Below are 17,261 nucleotides of genomic sequence, written 5' to 3'. Positions count from 1 at the left end.
CCAATCTGTTCTTCCTGTCTACTTTAACAGAGCCCTTAGCATCTTAATGACAGTTGTTTTAAATTCCTGGTCTGACAATTCCAACATCCCTGCCTTGTGTGTCTGGTTCTGATGCTCTGCTTCTTCAAATTTTGATTTTAGCCTTTTTAGTATGTATTGTAACTTTTTCTTAACACTTGGGACATGGTGCACTGGTAAAATGAACTGCTATAAATAGAAGTTTTGCAATGTGGTGGTAACTGGTGTCATGAGAGGAAACATACTATAGGACTAGAATTAGGTCTGTCTTTCAGTAAGACTTTGCTTCTGGCCTATGAATTTCATACACTTTCCCCAGTTCCAGCACCCCAAGTAGGACAAGATGGCTAGAGTGGTCTGGATTTGGGTATTTCCGAGGCTCTGAAAAATCCCCAGCTGATTCTTCCAAGAGCAGTCCTGTTAAGAACAGAATGTCCAGATATTTTTCAAAATGGCTCCTTTGTCCCTCTCCCTGCACACGAGTGTTTTTCTCTGATATTCAGTGTGAGGAAAATTCCCAGATGTGTGTTGATTTAGGTTTTCCTACCACAGCATTGGGGTTCATGGAGGAGGGCGGAGGGTCAGCTCCTGGGTTTCCTTCATTCTCTGTTCCTGTTGGACTAATCTGGGGAACAGGAGTTTATCTTGCCACCTCACTTGTCTTATAGACTAAGAAGAGTTGTTGATCTTCCATTATTTTCAGCTTTTTACTTGTCAGGATCTAATGGCAATTTCCAGCTTCTTACATGCTAGAACACAAAAGTCCCTGTCTTCTCATATCTTGTTCTAGTCTCTAACTTTCTTTTTTTTTTTTTTAAGATTTTATTTATTTATTTGACAGAGAGAGATCACAAGTAGGCAGAGAGGCAGGCAGAGAGAGAGAGAGAGAGGAAGCAGGCTCCCTGCTGAGCAGAGAGCCCGATGTGGGGCTTGATTCCAGGACCCTGGGATCATGACCTGAGCCGAAGGCAGAGGCTTTAACCCACTGAGCCACCCAGGCACCCCTCTAACTCGTTTCTTACTAAGAATTTAGAATGTGCATGTCTATAATTATCTAAAACTAGGATCATTTCAATATTTTAATATCTTCTCAATCACCCCAATCTTAAAATTTTGACTAATGATCTTTATGAAGTTTTTTTTAAAACTTCAATTTATTTACATTCTAGATAGTTAACATATACATTAAGATTTTTTTCAGGTATAGAACTTAGTGATTCATGAAACAGAAAGTGTTAAATGTAAATATAAATATAATTTTTTCATTAAATATTTTGTGCATGTTGAGATTTGACAAATATAATCAGGGAGTGGAATCGGGAATTGTTTCCCATGTCTCACTCTCAAACTGTTTTCTTTCCATTTCCTATTCTATAACGCTTGTTGCTGCACTTTCTAAATTTCTCAATGAGCCACCTGGTTTGAAGATTACATGACAAAAAGATGACCTCATGCAAGAAGAAATCCTACCAGCAGAATGTCAACACTTCCTCGATTCCCAGCCTGTTGGCCCATCCTGCAGATTTTCTACTTGCCAAGCCATCACAAAAGCTTTAGAGAAGTCTTTAAAAAAACACATATTCCCTTCTCTCTCTACACATACACCCTGATGGTTGTTTCTCTGAGGAACCTTATATACCACAGAACTGAACACTTAGCAATAACAAGTTGATAAACTTTATGTGTGTTTTATACAATAACAAATGTTTTTTTTAAATACTGTAAGAATTTTTATGATACAAAGACATAGCTTAAAAACACTGGTAGAAAAAAGGCCAAACAAGAATTTTCTAGAAAGGTGGTTCAGATGGTTCAAAAACTTTTGAAAATGAATTAATATGAAACTGAACTTAAATTTACTTTAAACTTCACTTTCCCATTTTTTTTTTTAAGATTTATTTATTTATTTGACAGAGACACAGCAAGAGAGGGAATACAAGCAGGACGAGTGGGAGAGGGAGAAGCAGGCTTCCTGCTGAGCAGGGAGCCTGATGCAAGGCTCGATCCCAGGATCCTTGGATCATGACCTGAGCGGAAGGCAAGCACTGAATGATTGAGCCCCACAGGCGCCCCTCACCCTCCCATTCTAAACAACTCTTTCACTCAGTGATGATCACCTTTGTTGTATAGACAATGTGGCTCTAACATATGCCACAGAGCCTTGCTTGTTATTGAATGCCACGCTTTTGCACACACAACATGGATAATACTAAAAATACATATATGCACTTAGTGAAAACAGCTATTTAGGAGTTAACTGTTGGATACCCTTTATATAAAATTCTAGCAAATGCAAACTGAAGTGCCACCCAGGGCTGGCAAGTGGGTAGGGCTGGGAGAGAGAATAGAAATGGGGCTAATGGAAACTACAGGGCCTATGGATCAGTCATGGTGACTCCAGTGATGCTCCCACTGTGCACACATATAAGAAAATATAGTTTGGGGCACCTGGGTGGCTCAGTGGGTTAAAGCCGCTGCCTTCGGCTCAGGTCATGATCTCGGGGTCCTGGGATCGAGTCCCATATCGGGCTCTCTGCTCAGCAGGGAGCCTGCTTCTCTCTCTTTCTTTCTCTCTCTGCCTGCCTCTCCATCTACTTGTGATCTCTCTCTGTCAAATAAATAAATAAAATCTTAAAAAAAATATATAGTTTGCACTTTTAATAAATGTAGTTTATGTCAATACCTCCATAAATCTGTTTAGAAATAAAGATTCCATATAAAATCTGGATCTCCTCTTCCTCTGGAAATCATATAACATCTGGCAAAGTTGTACTGACTCCATCAACACCCTTCCCTGTATCTTAGGTTTGTTAACTCTGATCCCTTCTCAAAACAGAAGGAAATGCTCAGAGAAGGAAATGCTGGACAAATTGAGAAATCCAGCCAAGAAAAACAAGCCAGTCTCAAAAAGACCAATACTGTCTGATTCCACTGACATATAGTATCTGGAGCAGTCAAGTTCACAGAGACGGGGTGTAAAACCACAGCTGCCGGGGGTGGTCAGGAGGGGAAGGAGGAGCTGCTCCATGGATACAGTTTCAGTTTTGCCAGATGAAGGGAATTCTGGAAATTAGTTGCATAAATATGTGAATTTTTGAAACTACTAAACTGTGCGATTCAAAGACAGGGTAAACTGCTACATGCACTTTGCCCCAACATAAATGTGAAATGAAGTGTCTTTCAGCAGGACAGGTCAGAGCAGATATTTGGCTGAAGTCTTTCCCCCTCTGCAATGCTCTTTGGCGCAGTGTGAACTTCTTGGTGAGGAACAAGGTTGGAGTTTGAGATGAACAAAGGCCTCTGTCTGCTGCACAAATAGGGTCTTTTTCCATCGTGAATTCTCTGATGTGTAATGAGGCTGGAGTTGTGCTAAGGCTACGCACTGACGGCCCTCAGAAGGTCTTCTTCCCATGACCTCTTGATGCCTAATGAGTGGCAAGCTGTACCAAAACCATGCTGCATATCCGCTGTCCTCGTAAGGCGCTCCTCCGGGTACTGAGTTTAGAGTAGTGCCTAAAGCTTCACTCTATTCTCCGCACTCCTGAGTTTGCCAATGGAATTCTCTGGTCAGTGGCTTCAAGTTGTATCTCAAGATTTCCCCATATTTAAAGTGCTCACAGACCTGTTTTCACTGTGGATTTTCTGGTGATGAACGAGGTGGGACTTTCTAATGAAGGCCTTCTGACATTTGCTGCACTCATATGGCCTTTCCCCAGTGTGGATTTTCTGATGCTCGACAAGTATATGCTTGTGGCTGAAGGCTTTCCCACATTCGCTGCACTCGTAAGGCCTCTCTCCAGTGTGATTTCTCCAATGTTTAATGAGATTGGAGTTATACCGGAAGAATTTCCCGCAGACACTGCACTCATAAGGCCTTTCTCCGGTGTGAACTCTCTTATGTCTAATGAGTCTGCAGTGGTACCTAAAGGATTTCCCGCATTCGCTGCACTCATAAGGCCTCTCTCCAGTGTGACTCTGCCAATGCTTAATGAGCTTGGACTTGTACCTAAAGAATTCGCCACATAAGCTGCACTCATAGGGCCTTTCTCCAGTGTGAACTCTCTGATGTCTAATGAGTGTGGAGGTATACCTAAAGAATTTCCCACACTCACTGCACTCATAAGGCCTTTCTCCAGTGTGAACTCTCTGATGTTTAATGAGTGTGGAATTGTACCTAAAGAATTTTCCACATTCACTGCACTCATAAGGCTTTTCTGCAGTGTGAACTCTCTGGTGTCTAATGAATGTGGAGCTGTACCTGAAAAATTTCCCACATTCACTGCATTCATAAGGCCTTTCTCCAGTATGAACTCTCTCATGTCGTATCAATCGATAGTTGTACCTAAAGAATTTTCCACATTCTCTGCATTCGTAAGGCCTTTCTCCATCGTGGATTCTCTGATGTTTCACGAAGTTGGCGTTGTACTTAAAGAACTCCCCACATTTGCTACACTCATAAGGGCTTAATCCAGTGTGAACTCTCTGGTGACTAATGAGTGTGGAGTTGTACCTAAAGAGTTTCCCACATTCATTGCACTTAAAAGGCCTTTCTCCGGTGTGAATTTTCTGGTGCTGAACAAGGTGAAACTTTCTAATGAAGGCCATCCCACATCTGCTGCATTCATAAGGTCTTACTCCAGTGTGGATCTTCTGGTGCTTGGCAAGGACCTGTTTTTGGCTGAAGGCTTTCCCACACTCAGTGCACTTGTAATCATTTTGTCCAGCTTCAAAGGTCTCCCCATGCTCAGTGTCCCTGTCTGGTTTCAGCGCATGGTGAGGGGTCAGGTGCTGGAGAAGGCCTTTGCTGCATGTGAAGCTACTCCCTGCCACGCGAACGCTGTCGTTCACTGGAAAGGAAGGACTCCCCTCATCCCTTCTGGAAAATCTGTCTTCAATCTGCTCCTTTTGGTGCTGGTGCAGGTCTGCCCCACAAACAGATAACTCTTGGTAAGGGTTCATTCCACCATGTTCAGCCAAGCGCAAAAGGTCTTTCCAGAGTAGGCCACACAACTCCCAGGGCGGGGACTTCTGGGTGGGTGGGCCTGGAGTTAAAGTCCTGACCTGTGACCCTCCTATAGGATCACCTTGCTCTGAAGGGGACTCCTCGTCCTGGGCTCCGTGCCAGCAACCTGTAAGCAGAGAAATGCTGGTAAATTGCCCCCTGACTTTGGTGAGAGGTGGCGGCCCCATGGGGAATATCTGTTAGACACACCCACGGAGGAGACCACGGGAACAGGGAAAGGAAGGCCTGTGGTGCAGAGCTCAGCCTGGCAAGCCCCCGTGATGGGAGAGCCCTGACTCTGGGGAAGGACACAAGGGAGGGTCCTGTCTTAGTCCATCTGGGTTGACACAACAAAATCCCACAGACTGGGAGGCTTACAAACGACAGAAATTTATTTCTCACAGTCCTGGAGGCTGGAATTCCGAGATCAGGGTGCCAGCACGGCCAGGTGAGGGCCCTCTTCCAGGCTGCCAACTTCTCATCATGTCCTCACCCAGCAGAAGGGGCTAGGGGGCTCTGTGGAGTCTCCTTTACAAGAGCACTAATCCCATTTGTGGGAGCTCTGCCTTCACGACCTAAGCATGCCTCGAAGGCACCATCTCCCAGCACCATCACACTGGGAATGAGGTTGCAACATATGCATTGGTGGCGGGTGGTGGGGCACAAACACTCAAGACAGAGCAGATGCCGTGCAGGGAGGAGACGCAGGGTTTTCGAGTTCCTGCTGTGCAAAGGGCCATAGCTGCTGGTGACCGGTGAGCCTGGTGCAGAAAACTAAACAGACCTAGAAATAATGAACCACGTGGACACACTGCAACTCCAGAACTACTTAAGGGTATGTGTGGACCAGTCCATATCCTCGGTATAGCTCAGACGTTGGTGAACCCTGCCCAGGGAGCAGTGACACAGTCAGGGGCCAAGGCCTGCAGGTGTTGGATTGTGCTAGGAGGAGGATTCAAATTCAGAGTAGACATGAAAGTGGAGAAAAAGGTGGAAATGAGGTGTGGCCCCTGACCTTGGCTTCAATCAGTGGTGAACAAAGGACAGATCCCCAACTCTGACACACCCTTCAACTGTTCCCTCGCACCAGGGCCACACACTTTTGAGTGTCTTTTGCCACTGACACAGTAATATCCACATGGTAGGTACTACTGATGTGACACCTGAGACAGGCCAGTCCTAGATGAAAGAAAGGAAAAGGCAAGGCCAGCGTGACCCCAAGCAACCCAACACAGGATATCCAACATCTTAAAATTACAAGAACTTCGCAGGAGAGGCTATAGAAACAACCCAGTGTACCCCCAAATCAGTAATTAGGTTGGTGCCTGAAATTTCTGGCACAGGGAGAACCCAAGAAATGTCAGCAAGAGGAAAAGGGAAAGCCCGGGGCATTATAGTTCCATGCATCTAGACATGGTGACCCAACCAGGGACAAGGGCGGTCTGAGGGATCTCCAAGACAAACTTGAACATCTCTGACTTCTGAGCCTGATCTTGCAAGTGCTCCAAGCAGCAGGGACGGGACTGCATCAGGAGAGTGGGTGCAGGGTGCATGGCCCAGGCCTGGCACCAGTAACACAGATGCCAGGAAACCGCGACAGAAAGTAGTATCCACAGTCTCGTTGTGGAAAGGCAGAGCTGCCCCTCAACCAAAGGGGAAGAGTAGAGCCCAGTTCGGGACGTGGCAGGGGCGGTGCAGGCCTTACCCACGGAGGACAGAAGTGCACAGGTCTCCAGCATCACGGTGTGGTACAGAAAACGCTGAGCTTCATCAAGGAGGCCCCACTCTTCCTGGGAGAAACAGATGGCCACGTCCTCCAAGACCACACGGCTCTGCCGAAGTTGGAACATCTGGTTCACAAGCAGCTTCCTTTGTGAACTGTGCCTCGTGCATTCTCTAGTTAGCTATTCACCATCCGCTAATCATACACTAAACAAACAGCCAGATGTGCTTCTCCATCTCCCTTGCAATCCGCAGCCCACACTGAACTTGTACCCCAAGCCACACTTGCCCTGCCCAAAATCAAGCAGGACCGGGTACCAGACAGCCAGGGATGCCCCTTCTACCCCACTTAGAGGGAAATTACAGAAAATAGTCGTCACCAAGCTTCTCACCCCACTCTTCCGGCATTTCTCCCAGAAAGCTCAATAAAGGCTCTGACCTTAGGCGTCCCTCTGCTGGCATATATGCCTCCTAACCAAGTTGGGCACTTGGCCACGTGGCCCTGTACCTGATGTGCTCCCAACCCCTGAGAAACAGAGTAAGAACCTCCTTTCAGTATCATTGGTCTCCATGTCATCACTCATCCACCTCCATAAATTAAACTCCCGTGGGTGCAAGTATGGGATACACTTCTCTCCAGGCCTTTATGTCCTTCCCGCACATATTCCCCGCCCCCGCTTGTCCTCCTCCCTGACTTCCCAGTGCAGAAGAGTTACCAGCTGCTGGTGGCACTGGTGCCTGCTCTCGCCTCATTCCCACTGACCAGTTGAGTCCAGAAGGTGGTGTAAAACATGAGGAGCGAAGGGGCAGAAGAACATCATCTAGGTAAAGGGCCCGACAGCCAGTTGCCCTGGGGGTCCCCCCAGTCTTGTCTGAGAGGTGAGACTCAGACACTCAAGTCAAACTTGGACTTGTCCCTCTCCCTTGAGCACCCTGAGCCAACCACTCACACTCTGCCTCACCTGCATGTTGGTCGCTGGACTCAGCCCCTCTACACAACCCTGACTCCTCCACAGTGACAACTCCAGACACCCCCGGCCCATACCACAGGCATCTCCTTCACGAACTAATAGGCAAACACATCCCGGATCTGATTCAGCCCCGGCCCTGCCCCTGAACAACGAAGTCCCCAAGGCACCCAGCACCAGGTCCAGCCCAAGCCTGGTTTGAAGGTCTCCCTATCAGGCCTGGCTTCCGGCGTCACCACCAGCCACCTGCCCATGTGAGGACATCACACACTCTCAGCCCTTCCCCACTTCTGTATCACACCAGCTGTCCCCTAAGCAGTTAGAACCTTCCTCTCTCATCTGAAGGCCAGGCACCCGCAACTCCCCACACCCACTCCACATGAGGTCCAGCACGATGTCAGGCTGGCCGGCTTCCCCTGCAACATCTGTGCAGGTGCAGTCCGGTCTCAGAAGACTTTCTCACTCCTACGTCCACGGTCTCTTTCTCTCTCCCCGTGTCCCTCTCTCTCTCTTGCGCGCACACACACACACTCAGCTTCCTCAGCTTTGTGATGCCCCACCACCAACCAGGTGCCCAATCAAGACATGGCAGCTGAGTGGCTCAGTCAGTTAAGCATCTGACTCTTGGTTTCAGCTCAGGTCATGATCTCATGGGTCATGGGATGGAGGCCCTTGCTGGGCTCTGCACTCAGCAGGGAGTCGGTCTGGGATTCTCTCTCCCTCTGCCCCTCCCTGCACTCAGGCACTCTCTCTCTCTCTCAAACAAATCAATCAATCTTTTTTTTTTTTTTTTTAAGATTTTACTTATTTATTCAACAAAGAGATCACAAGTAGGCAGAGAGGCAGGCAGAGAGAGGGGGGAAGCAGACTCCCCGCTGAGCAGACAGCCCAATGCAGGGCTCAATCCCAGGACCCTGAGATCATACCTGAGCCAAAGGCAGAGGCTTTAGCCCACTGAGCCACCCAGGCGCCCCCAATCAATCTTTTAAAAACAAACAAAAAACCCCAGTACTCAGGCCCTTCATTCTCACTCATGCTCTTCAAATGGCGTCACCCCCATAACCTAGAGATGCTGCCTCCTCAATCTGACCCACAGCTTCCACCCAGCCCACAACCCAGCCACCGTGCTGTGGTTGTCCCCAGCTTAACTCTATCCCCCAAACTCTGTGTTCAGGTGCCTACTTGAGGGGCACCAGGGGGTTCAGTTGGTTAAGCATCTGCCTTCATCTCAGGATATGATCCCAGGGTCCTAGGATGGAGCCCTGTGTTGGGCTCCCTGCTCAGTGCAGAGTCAGCTTCTCTCTCCCCCCTCCACATGCTCACTCTCGCTCAAATAAATATAATCTTTAAAAAGAACATAAAGCACCTACCTGACACCTTTCCTTGGAATTTCTGGGACTTCTGTGACAGACAGAAACTGACTCTTCACGTTCCCCTTGCAAATTCCTACCATGGACTTCCTCCGTTTTAGTTCAAGCATCCATCCTTCCTAACGAGGCCAAAAGCTGGGGGCATCCTGGACTCTTCCCACTAGCCCACTTCCTCATCAACCCGAGTCTCCACATCTCAAAATATGAGGAGTGCTGTTTAACACACATTCAGAAACCAACGGCTCCTCTACATGCATGGCCACCGGTCCTGGGCAGCCGCTGCCACATCGCTTACCTGGACTGCCGCCAGCATTTCACTTACAATCCCCTCCCTGCCCATCTGTCTTCCTCTCTGCAGCCAAAGGGAATTTGTTAAAATCTCCGACACAACACCTTCTCTTCTGTTTCAAACCTTCCCTACTTCCCAGCAACCACAGATTAGAGGTCCAGAGCCCCAGCTGTCACTCAAGGTCTGACACCTGTGCACCCCAGTCAAACCCAACCTGGCTCCCCATTCTCACCAGCTATAAGAGAGACCTGCGGTTTCCTGAACATCCCAGCTAAGTCTCACCTCCAAGCGTGTGAACATTCTGAATCCTGTGGCCAGGGTTGAGTGCCGCATCTTACATCACGGGTTAGAAACGGGAACTGCTCTGCATGTAATCTAAATACATGATCCTGGACTCGGGGAAAGCACATGGTACTCAGACTTAAGAGAGTGAGAAGGGTAAGAGAAGCTTCAGGACACTATCACTCTCTGAGGGTACATATATCGGTGACAACCAGGATGGCTGAAAGGAGGGACCCCCTCCACTCACCTGCACAGGGTCCATAAGCATTTCTGCCACCACCGCTGGACCCTATGGGAGGGAGGAGATCATGAGAAATGAGTAACCATGGAAGGATGTCATGAACTGAGCTGGACCACCACTCCTCCTGCCCTGCCCTGGAGCAGAGTGATCTCAGCCTGGTGGCCCAAGTCCAGCTCCTCCAGAAAATGGCTGCTTTTATCAGCAGGGTGACAACTGTTCCTGTCCAGAGGATCAATACTTTTGTATACATTTGCAGTGCAAATGAAGTACTAGGGTTTTGAAATTTGAGGTCTTCGTTTTTACCACTTTCTAAGATTTCAGAAGATATCATACATAGGGGCACCTGGGTGGCTCAGTGGGTTGGGCCTCTGCCTTCGGCTCGGGTCATGATCTCAGGGTCCTGGGATCGAGCCCCACATCAGGCTCTCTGCTTGGCAGGGAGCCTGCTTCCCCTTCTCTCTCTGCCTACTTATGATCTCTCTCTGTGCCAAATAAATAAAATCTTAAAAAAAAAAAAGATATCATACATAAAATTTTACACTGTAAACAACAGGTAACTTAATGTCAAATCAATTATTAAGTGTTTGTATAAATTTAACTTGCAGAATGGGTTTGTTTCTGTCTACCTCTGCGTACATATTTAAAATAATATTGATTAATGAGTACTTAAGTCAATGCATTTTGTTACATGTTTTTAAGGTAACGAGTTGTAGGAAAAGGCTGAGCAGAGGGACACGCTCATAGTCCATACAGCAACAAAACCTGCCTGTTACATAACCCTCAGGGAGCTTGTTGGAGGCCCTTGACTGGACAGCAGCTCATCAGTCTTGCCCTGAGGGGTGAGGAAGCAGTCCCCTGTCTGGGATCCTGAGGCTCCATCAGCCTGGCTGACCTTTACTTTGTTCCGTTGGGAGTGGTCCTGAGGGTCAGCTGAGCCGCAAGCACACAGTCAACACTAGCACATAACACCAGCTCCACCCGAGGGAAGTTCCTCACCCCAACACCTCCCTTCCTAAAGACACGGGGACAGACCTCTCCTACAGCACATCTGCTCTTTTTACAAGGAAGCGTCAGGGATGCGGACAACTGCCTCCCATGCCTTGCCCACAAACTCTCAGCCTCTGCCTCCCTCACCATCTAGAATCACCTTAGGCCTCGCTCCTTGATCTTGCCTTCAGGCCCTGCTCTGCCGCAGTGCACGCCCTCTGCATCCTTGACAGAACAACCCCGCCTGTCCTCCAGACCGTTACCTGCAAGCACTCATGAGTATCTCCATCCGCGGTATCCCAGCATTGGCGAGCCCAAAACCAAACTCAGGATCTCCCGCCTCCTGCTCCCTGGGCTCGCTCCCCCACCCCAACCCCCACCCTTTAGATGTTCAGGCCAAGAAGCCTGGACATGGCCCTTCGCTCGCTACCTCTGCTCACAGGTGTGGGTGATGCGGCCCGAAACCCCGTAGGTTCCGTTGTGGGCTCCACGCAGGATCTCATCGCATCTCCTGCCGACGCCGCCGCCCTGGCCCAGCAGCCATCAGAACTGCCCCCGGGGCGGGGGGCTGCAGTGTTTCCTCCGCTGTCTCCGCTCCGTCCCCATCCTGCGCTCCCCTGCCTTAAACTTGTGACTCTGCGCAGGGCCCTCTCCCATCCCCGCCCCTTCCGACCTTCCGCGGACCCGGCTGCCCACGCCGCCACTGCAGGCAGCACTCCACCTCGCCCTCCGCTCCCCGCACCCGCTAGAGGCCCGCCTCCCCCCACCCCGCGGCCCCGACTCAGGAGCACCTGCCGGGCCCTCCCCCGCCACGCCCCACCGCACCGACGGAGCCGGGACCGTACGCCGGGGCGCCCTCTGCTCCCACCCCGCGGGCCCGGCTGCCGGGAGCTGTGCGGGCGCCCCTCCATCCGGCTGCTAGCGCTCGGGGCGGGGGGGCGGGCGGCTGGCGGGCCGGGGGTCGCAGCACCCACCTGAGCCGGCTTCATCCGCGCGGCCTCCGCCAACGACCGGCGGGAAGGGCGGGGAGCGGCTGACGGCCGGGCGGAGACAGGAGAGCCTCGTAGCGGCCTCCGCGACGGGGACGACGCCGCTCCCCTCGTTCTCCCGCCCCGTCACCTCCGCAACCGCCAAACGCCTTGGAAGCCTTGAATCCCCGAGACCGAGAGCAACCAACTGACACAGAGAGGGAACGCCGGAAGTCCCGCCCCCCGGCGCGCACGCATGCAGGCGTCGCGCTCTCAAGGCTTCATTGGCTCAGCCGCCGCCGCCGCCGCCGCCGCGCCCCGCAGACTTCTGGGTATCGTAGTTTCCGCTACCGTCGTCACCCTCCTCTCTTAGCCAAAGGTCCCCTCTCCTACCGTCGCGGATTAAGCACGTGAGGCCTCGTCTGGACCTCTGGGAAATGGAGTCCCGTGGCCCCCAACGGGGCGGGGTCTCGCCCGCTCTTAAAGGGGACCTACAGGATATCTTGGAGCGCAGGCTGGGAAGTCACAGACCGGTCGGGGCGCGGTTGCTTCGTGGGCTAAGAAGCACGGGAAGCGCTTCAGGGCCACACGTCCGAAGGGACGCACCGCATCCCGGCACCACGTCCACTTACAGCTGTCTGCGACCTTGTCCCTTTTCAAATACAATCTCTGGAGTCCGTTTTAACCAGCGGTCCGTTTGGACCAGGACGGGAAGAAAAGGCTTCCGACGGAGCTGTGGAGGGGAGACGGGGGCGGGACGACCGGCCCGAAGGAGGTGGAAAGGGTGACGCTGTGCTTCTGATTCCCGGAAAACGTCCTTCCAGCACGCAGAACCACTCAGTGACTGAACCCCGAGAGTACTGTTTCCTAAAATGCCACGACTCCATAGCCGAACTGTCAATTCCTCCAAGGACTGGAAATCTAGGGCGCCTGGGAGGCTCAGTCATTAAGCGGCTGTCTTCGGCTCAGGTCATGATCCCGGGGTCCTGGGTCCTCCCAGGCTAAGCGAGGAGCCTGCTTCTCCCTCTCTCTCTGCCTGCCCCTTCCCCTGCTTCTGAGAGCGCGCGCTCTCTCTCTCTCTGACAAAATTAAAAAAAAAAAAAAAAAAAAAAAAGAAGTTATCAAACTCAACACCCAGAGAACAGACGTCTCTCCAAAGACACACAAATGGCCAACAGGTATATGAGAAAATGCTCATGGTCCCTAATCATCAGGGAAGTGCAAATCAAGACCACAATGAGACATCACCTCACACCCAACAGGAGAACTATTATCCAAAAAGCAGAACACGAGTCTTGCCAATGATGTGAGAAACTGGACCCCTTTCACACTGTCGGTGGGGATGCAAAATCGTAGAGGGCTATGGAGCACACCATGGACGTTCCTCAAAAAAACTGGAAATAGAACTGCCACACGATGCAGTAATTCCATTTCCAAGCACACACACAAAAGGACCTGGAAGAGATATTAGCAAGTCCACGTCCACTGCGACACGATTCACAATAGCTAAGATGTGGAGACAAACTGAATGCCCATCAACAGGTGAATGGATGAAAACACAATATACACAAATAACAAAAATATTACTCAGTTTTTTAAAAGGAAGTTTTGCAATACGTGACAACATGATAGACCCTGAGGAGATGATGCCAAGTGAAATAAGCCAGACACAGTATAAAGACGAGTATTGCATGACTCCACTTAGGTGAGGAGGAATCTAGTCAAATTCATAAGAGTGGAATGATGGTGACAGGAGCTAGAGGGAGGGGGAAATGAGAAGTTACTAACCAACAGGCATAAAGTTTCAGTTAGGTAATACAAAATGTTATTTTAATCATTTTCTTTGCTGTTAAAGGAAATCCGACATTTCTCATGTTTAACTGTTAGTATACACTGGTTTTTTACCTGTTGGAAAACGTCACCAAAAAGATAAGACCACCAGTTGACCTGTGACTTAGACCCCGGGCACTCCACGGCTCCTCACCCACTCACTGTCCTTGGAATGTGGGTCCTGCTTGTCTTTCTCCCTCCCAGAGACTGCTCCAAGGACACAGCCTTGAGATCATGATGTGGTGTTGAGAACACCTGCACAACATATGGGACTGAACCCAGTTAAGGCCTCTTCATAAACTTCTCAGATTTGACACACGGTGCAGGGATCCATTCGTCTTGTTGCTGCCCCAGACAAGCCTCATACTACATTCCCTTTGCTTATTAAAACAGCCACCTACCAATCTGGACTGGCCTCTTTCTTTGGTCTCTCCCTACCCTCTGCATACAGGAGTTGGTTTTATTTTTTATTTTTTATTTTTTATTTATTTTTTTTTTTTAAAGATTTATTTATTTATTTGACAGAGAGAGATTACAAGTAGGCAGAGAGGCAGGCAGAGAGAGAGAGGAGGAAGCAGGCTCCATGCTGAGCAGAGAGCCCGATGCGGGACTCGATCCCAGGACCCTGAGATCATGACCTGAGCCGAAGGCAGCGGCTTAACCCACTGAGCCACCCAGGCGCCCTATTTTTTATTTTTTAAAAGGGTTTTTATTTATTTATTTGACAAAGTAGGTAGAGAGGCAGGCATAGAAAGAGAGAGGAGGAAGCAGGCTGGCTGCTATGTAGAGAGCTCAATGGGGCTCGATCCCAGGACCCTGGGATAATGACCTGAGCCAAAGGCAGAGGCTTTAACCCACTGAGCCACCCAGGTGCCCCCAGGAACTGGTTTTAGACTACACTTGGGAAAGCTCCTGAGAGAAGTGTGAACTTGACTACTCATCATTTGCTTTTTTTTTTTTTTAAAGATTTTATTTATTTATTGACAGACAGAGATCACAAGTAGGCAGAGAAGCAGGCAGAGAGGGGGGGGAAGCAGGCTCCCTGCGGAGCAGAGAGCCCGATGCAGGACTCGATCCCACCCTGTGATCATGACCTGAGCCGAAGGCAGAGGCTTAACCCACTGAGCCACCCAGGGGCCCCTACTCATCATTTTCAATATTGAGTGAACAATTGCATACCACCCAAATACCTTTGGAAGGGTAAAGCCAACTCTTCAGAACACTCACCACAAACTGACACATGCATTTTGGCATTTGCTATTCAGTACACATGAAAACAGCATAAACTCCTTGCCTTCTCATTTTGTTGTTTCCTTTGCTGTGCAGAAACTTTTTAGTTTGATGTAGTCCCACCCATTTCCTGTGCTTTGGTGTTAATTAAAAATTCTTTTCAATACCAATGTCAGGGAACTTTCCCTTTATGTTTTCTTCTAGCTTTACTGTTTCAGGTCTAATGTCTAAGTCTTTAATTCATCTTTTTCGGGGGAGAGAATGAATGAGAGAGAAAGAAAGTATGAGAGGCAAGAGATCAGAGGGAGAAGCAGACTCCCCACCAAGCAGGGAGCCCGATGTGGGACTTGATCCCAGGACTCCAGAATCATGTCCTGAACTGAAGGCCATCGCTGAACCAACTGAGCCACCCAGGTGCCCCCTTTAATTCATCTTTAGTTGATTTTGTCTATGGTGTAAAATATGGGTCCAATTTAATTCTTTTGCATGTGGATATCCAGTTTTTCCAACACTATGTATTAAAAAGACTATCCTTTCCCCCATTGTATATTCCTGATTCCTTTGTCAAAAATTAGCTGCCTTTATATGTGTGGGTTTATTTCCAAGCTCTCTCTTTTTTCCCATTGGTCTTTGTGTCTGTTTTGACGCCAGTACTGTACTAGTTTCATTAGTACAACTTTGTAGTGTAGCTTGAAGACAGAAAGTTTGATACCTCCAGCTTTGTTTCCCTTGTTCAAGATTGAGCTATTCAGTGTCTTTTGTGGTTCCATATAAATTTTAGATTTTTTTCTATTTCTGTGAAAAGTGTCATTGGAATTTTGACAAGGATTGCATTCAAATATCTGTAGATTATTTTGGGTAGAACAGACATTTTAACATTATTAATTATTCTAATCAATGAAAAATGGAATATCTTCACATTTATTTGTATCTTTGATTTTTTTCATCAATGTTCTATAGCTTTAAGTGTTCAGATCTTTCACTTCTTTCCTTACATGTATTCTGAACTAATCTTTTTGTCACTGTTATCAAGCAGATTGTTTTATTAATGTCTTTTCCAGAAAGCTAGTGTGTAGAAATGCAAAACTGATTTTTGTGTATTGATTTTATATTCTGAAATTTCACTGAATCGATTTACTAATTTTTACAGTTTCTTTTGGTACAACCTTTCACGTTTTCAACATGTAAGATCTGCAGACAGACATTACTTCTCCCTTTCCATTTTGGAGGCCTTTCAGTTCTTTTTCTCACCCAGTTGCTCTGGCTAGGACTTCCAGTACTATGTTGAATGAAAGTGGAGAGAATGGGCACCCTTATTCATAATCTTAGAGGAAAAGATTTTGGCTTTTCAACGTTGAGTATGATGTTAGCTATGTGCTTTTTGATATGTCTCTTATTATGCTAACGTATACCCCTCTACTTGTTACCAACTTTTTATCATAAAAGGATGTGGAAATTTGTCAAATGCTCTTTCTGCATTTATTTGAGATGATCACATGATTTTTATCCTGTTAATGTGGAGTATTACATTTATTCTTTTGCATAAGCTGAGTCATTCTTGCAGCCCAGGGAAAAAGCCGATTTCATCATAGTGTAAAACTTTTAAGGTGCCGCTGAATGTGGTTTGCTAGCATTTCTTCGAGGACTTTTGCATTTATGTTCACCAGTTTCCAAATATTTAAAATTCAGAGAAAGTTCTGCCTGCACTGTTGAAATGCTATATTGTACACCCAAAACTAGTACAACACTGTATGTTAACGACACTGGAATTAAGATTTTCAAAAACTGAAAATAAAAAAAAGAAGAAGTTTTGTCTGGAAGTGGAAGATGGAAGTGAGTGTTATCAGCAGGACTGGTGTGGGAGGGCTTTATTCTTGCCAGGTTCAACCATACACAAGGGGCAAAAACTAAGGCCTGAACTCAACTGTGGAGTTAATTTTATTTTATTTTATTTTTTTAAAAATTTTTTTAAAAGATTTTATTTATTTATTTGACAGACAGAGATCACAAGTAGGCAGAGAGGCAGGCAGAGAGAGAGGAGGAAGCAGGCTCCCTGCTGAGCAGAGAGCCCGATGCGGGACTTGATCCCAGGACTCTGAGATCATGACCTGAGCCGAAGGCAGCGGCTTAACCCACTGAGCCACCCAGGCGCCCCTGTGGAGTTAATTTTAGAAAATATCCTTTGAACCTCTGGGCATGAGTCCAAGGCATTTGCTGAAACCTCGGCATCAGTTTTGCCTCAACTTACCATACGCAATGTTATTTGAAACAAAGCTCTCATGACCCTTACGAGGCTCTAGAGGGTAGGGGTAATTATAGCCAATCTTTTTTCTATACGTACTTTCTGAATAACT

General features: G+C 48.1%; 1 protein-coding gene across 2 annotated transcripts; it reads right to left on the bottom strand.

The window, feature by feature from the left end:
- Positions 1–1,681: 1,681 nt before the first annotated feature.
- LOC132005120 (zinc finger protein 548-like) lies at positions 1,682–12,139 on the bottom strand. Of its 2 annotated transcripts, XM_059381918.1 has the most exons (4): positions 11,854–12,139; positions 9,899–9,940; positions 6,726–6,852; positions 1,682–5,147 (listed from the first exon to the last, which is right to left on the bottom strand). In XM_059381918.1, the coding sequence occupies exons 1-4, from the start codon at positions 11,866–11,868 to the stop codon at positions 3,607–3,609; spliced, it is 1,725 nt and encodes a 574-aa protein (XP_059237901.1). In that variant the 5' UTR covers positions 11,869–12,139; the 3' UTR covers positions 1,682–3,606. The 2 variants fall into 2 exon arrangements, with proteins under 2 accessions (XP_059237901.1, XP_059237902.1); XM_059381919.1 differs by lacking the exons at positions 9,899–9,940; positions 11,854–12,139 and adding an exon at positions 9,081–9,645.
- Positions 12,140–17,261: the final 5,122 nt, after the last annotated feature.

This window comes from Mustela nigripes, chromosome 17, assembly GCF_022355385.1.
Source record: "Mustela nigripes isolate SB6536 chromosome 17, MUSNIG.SB6536, whole genome shotgun sequence".
Lineage (NCBI taxonomy): Eukaryota > Metazoa > Chordata > Mammalia > Carnivora > Mustelidae > Mustela > Mustela nigripes.
The sequence above is the reverse complement of the archived record's forward strand: the minus strand, read 5'-3'. Positions and strand labels throughout refer to the sequence as shown.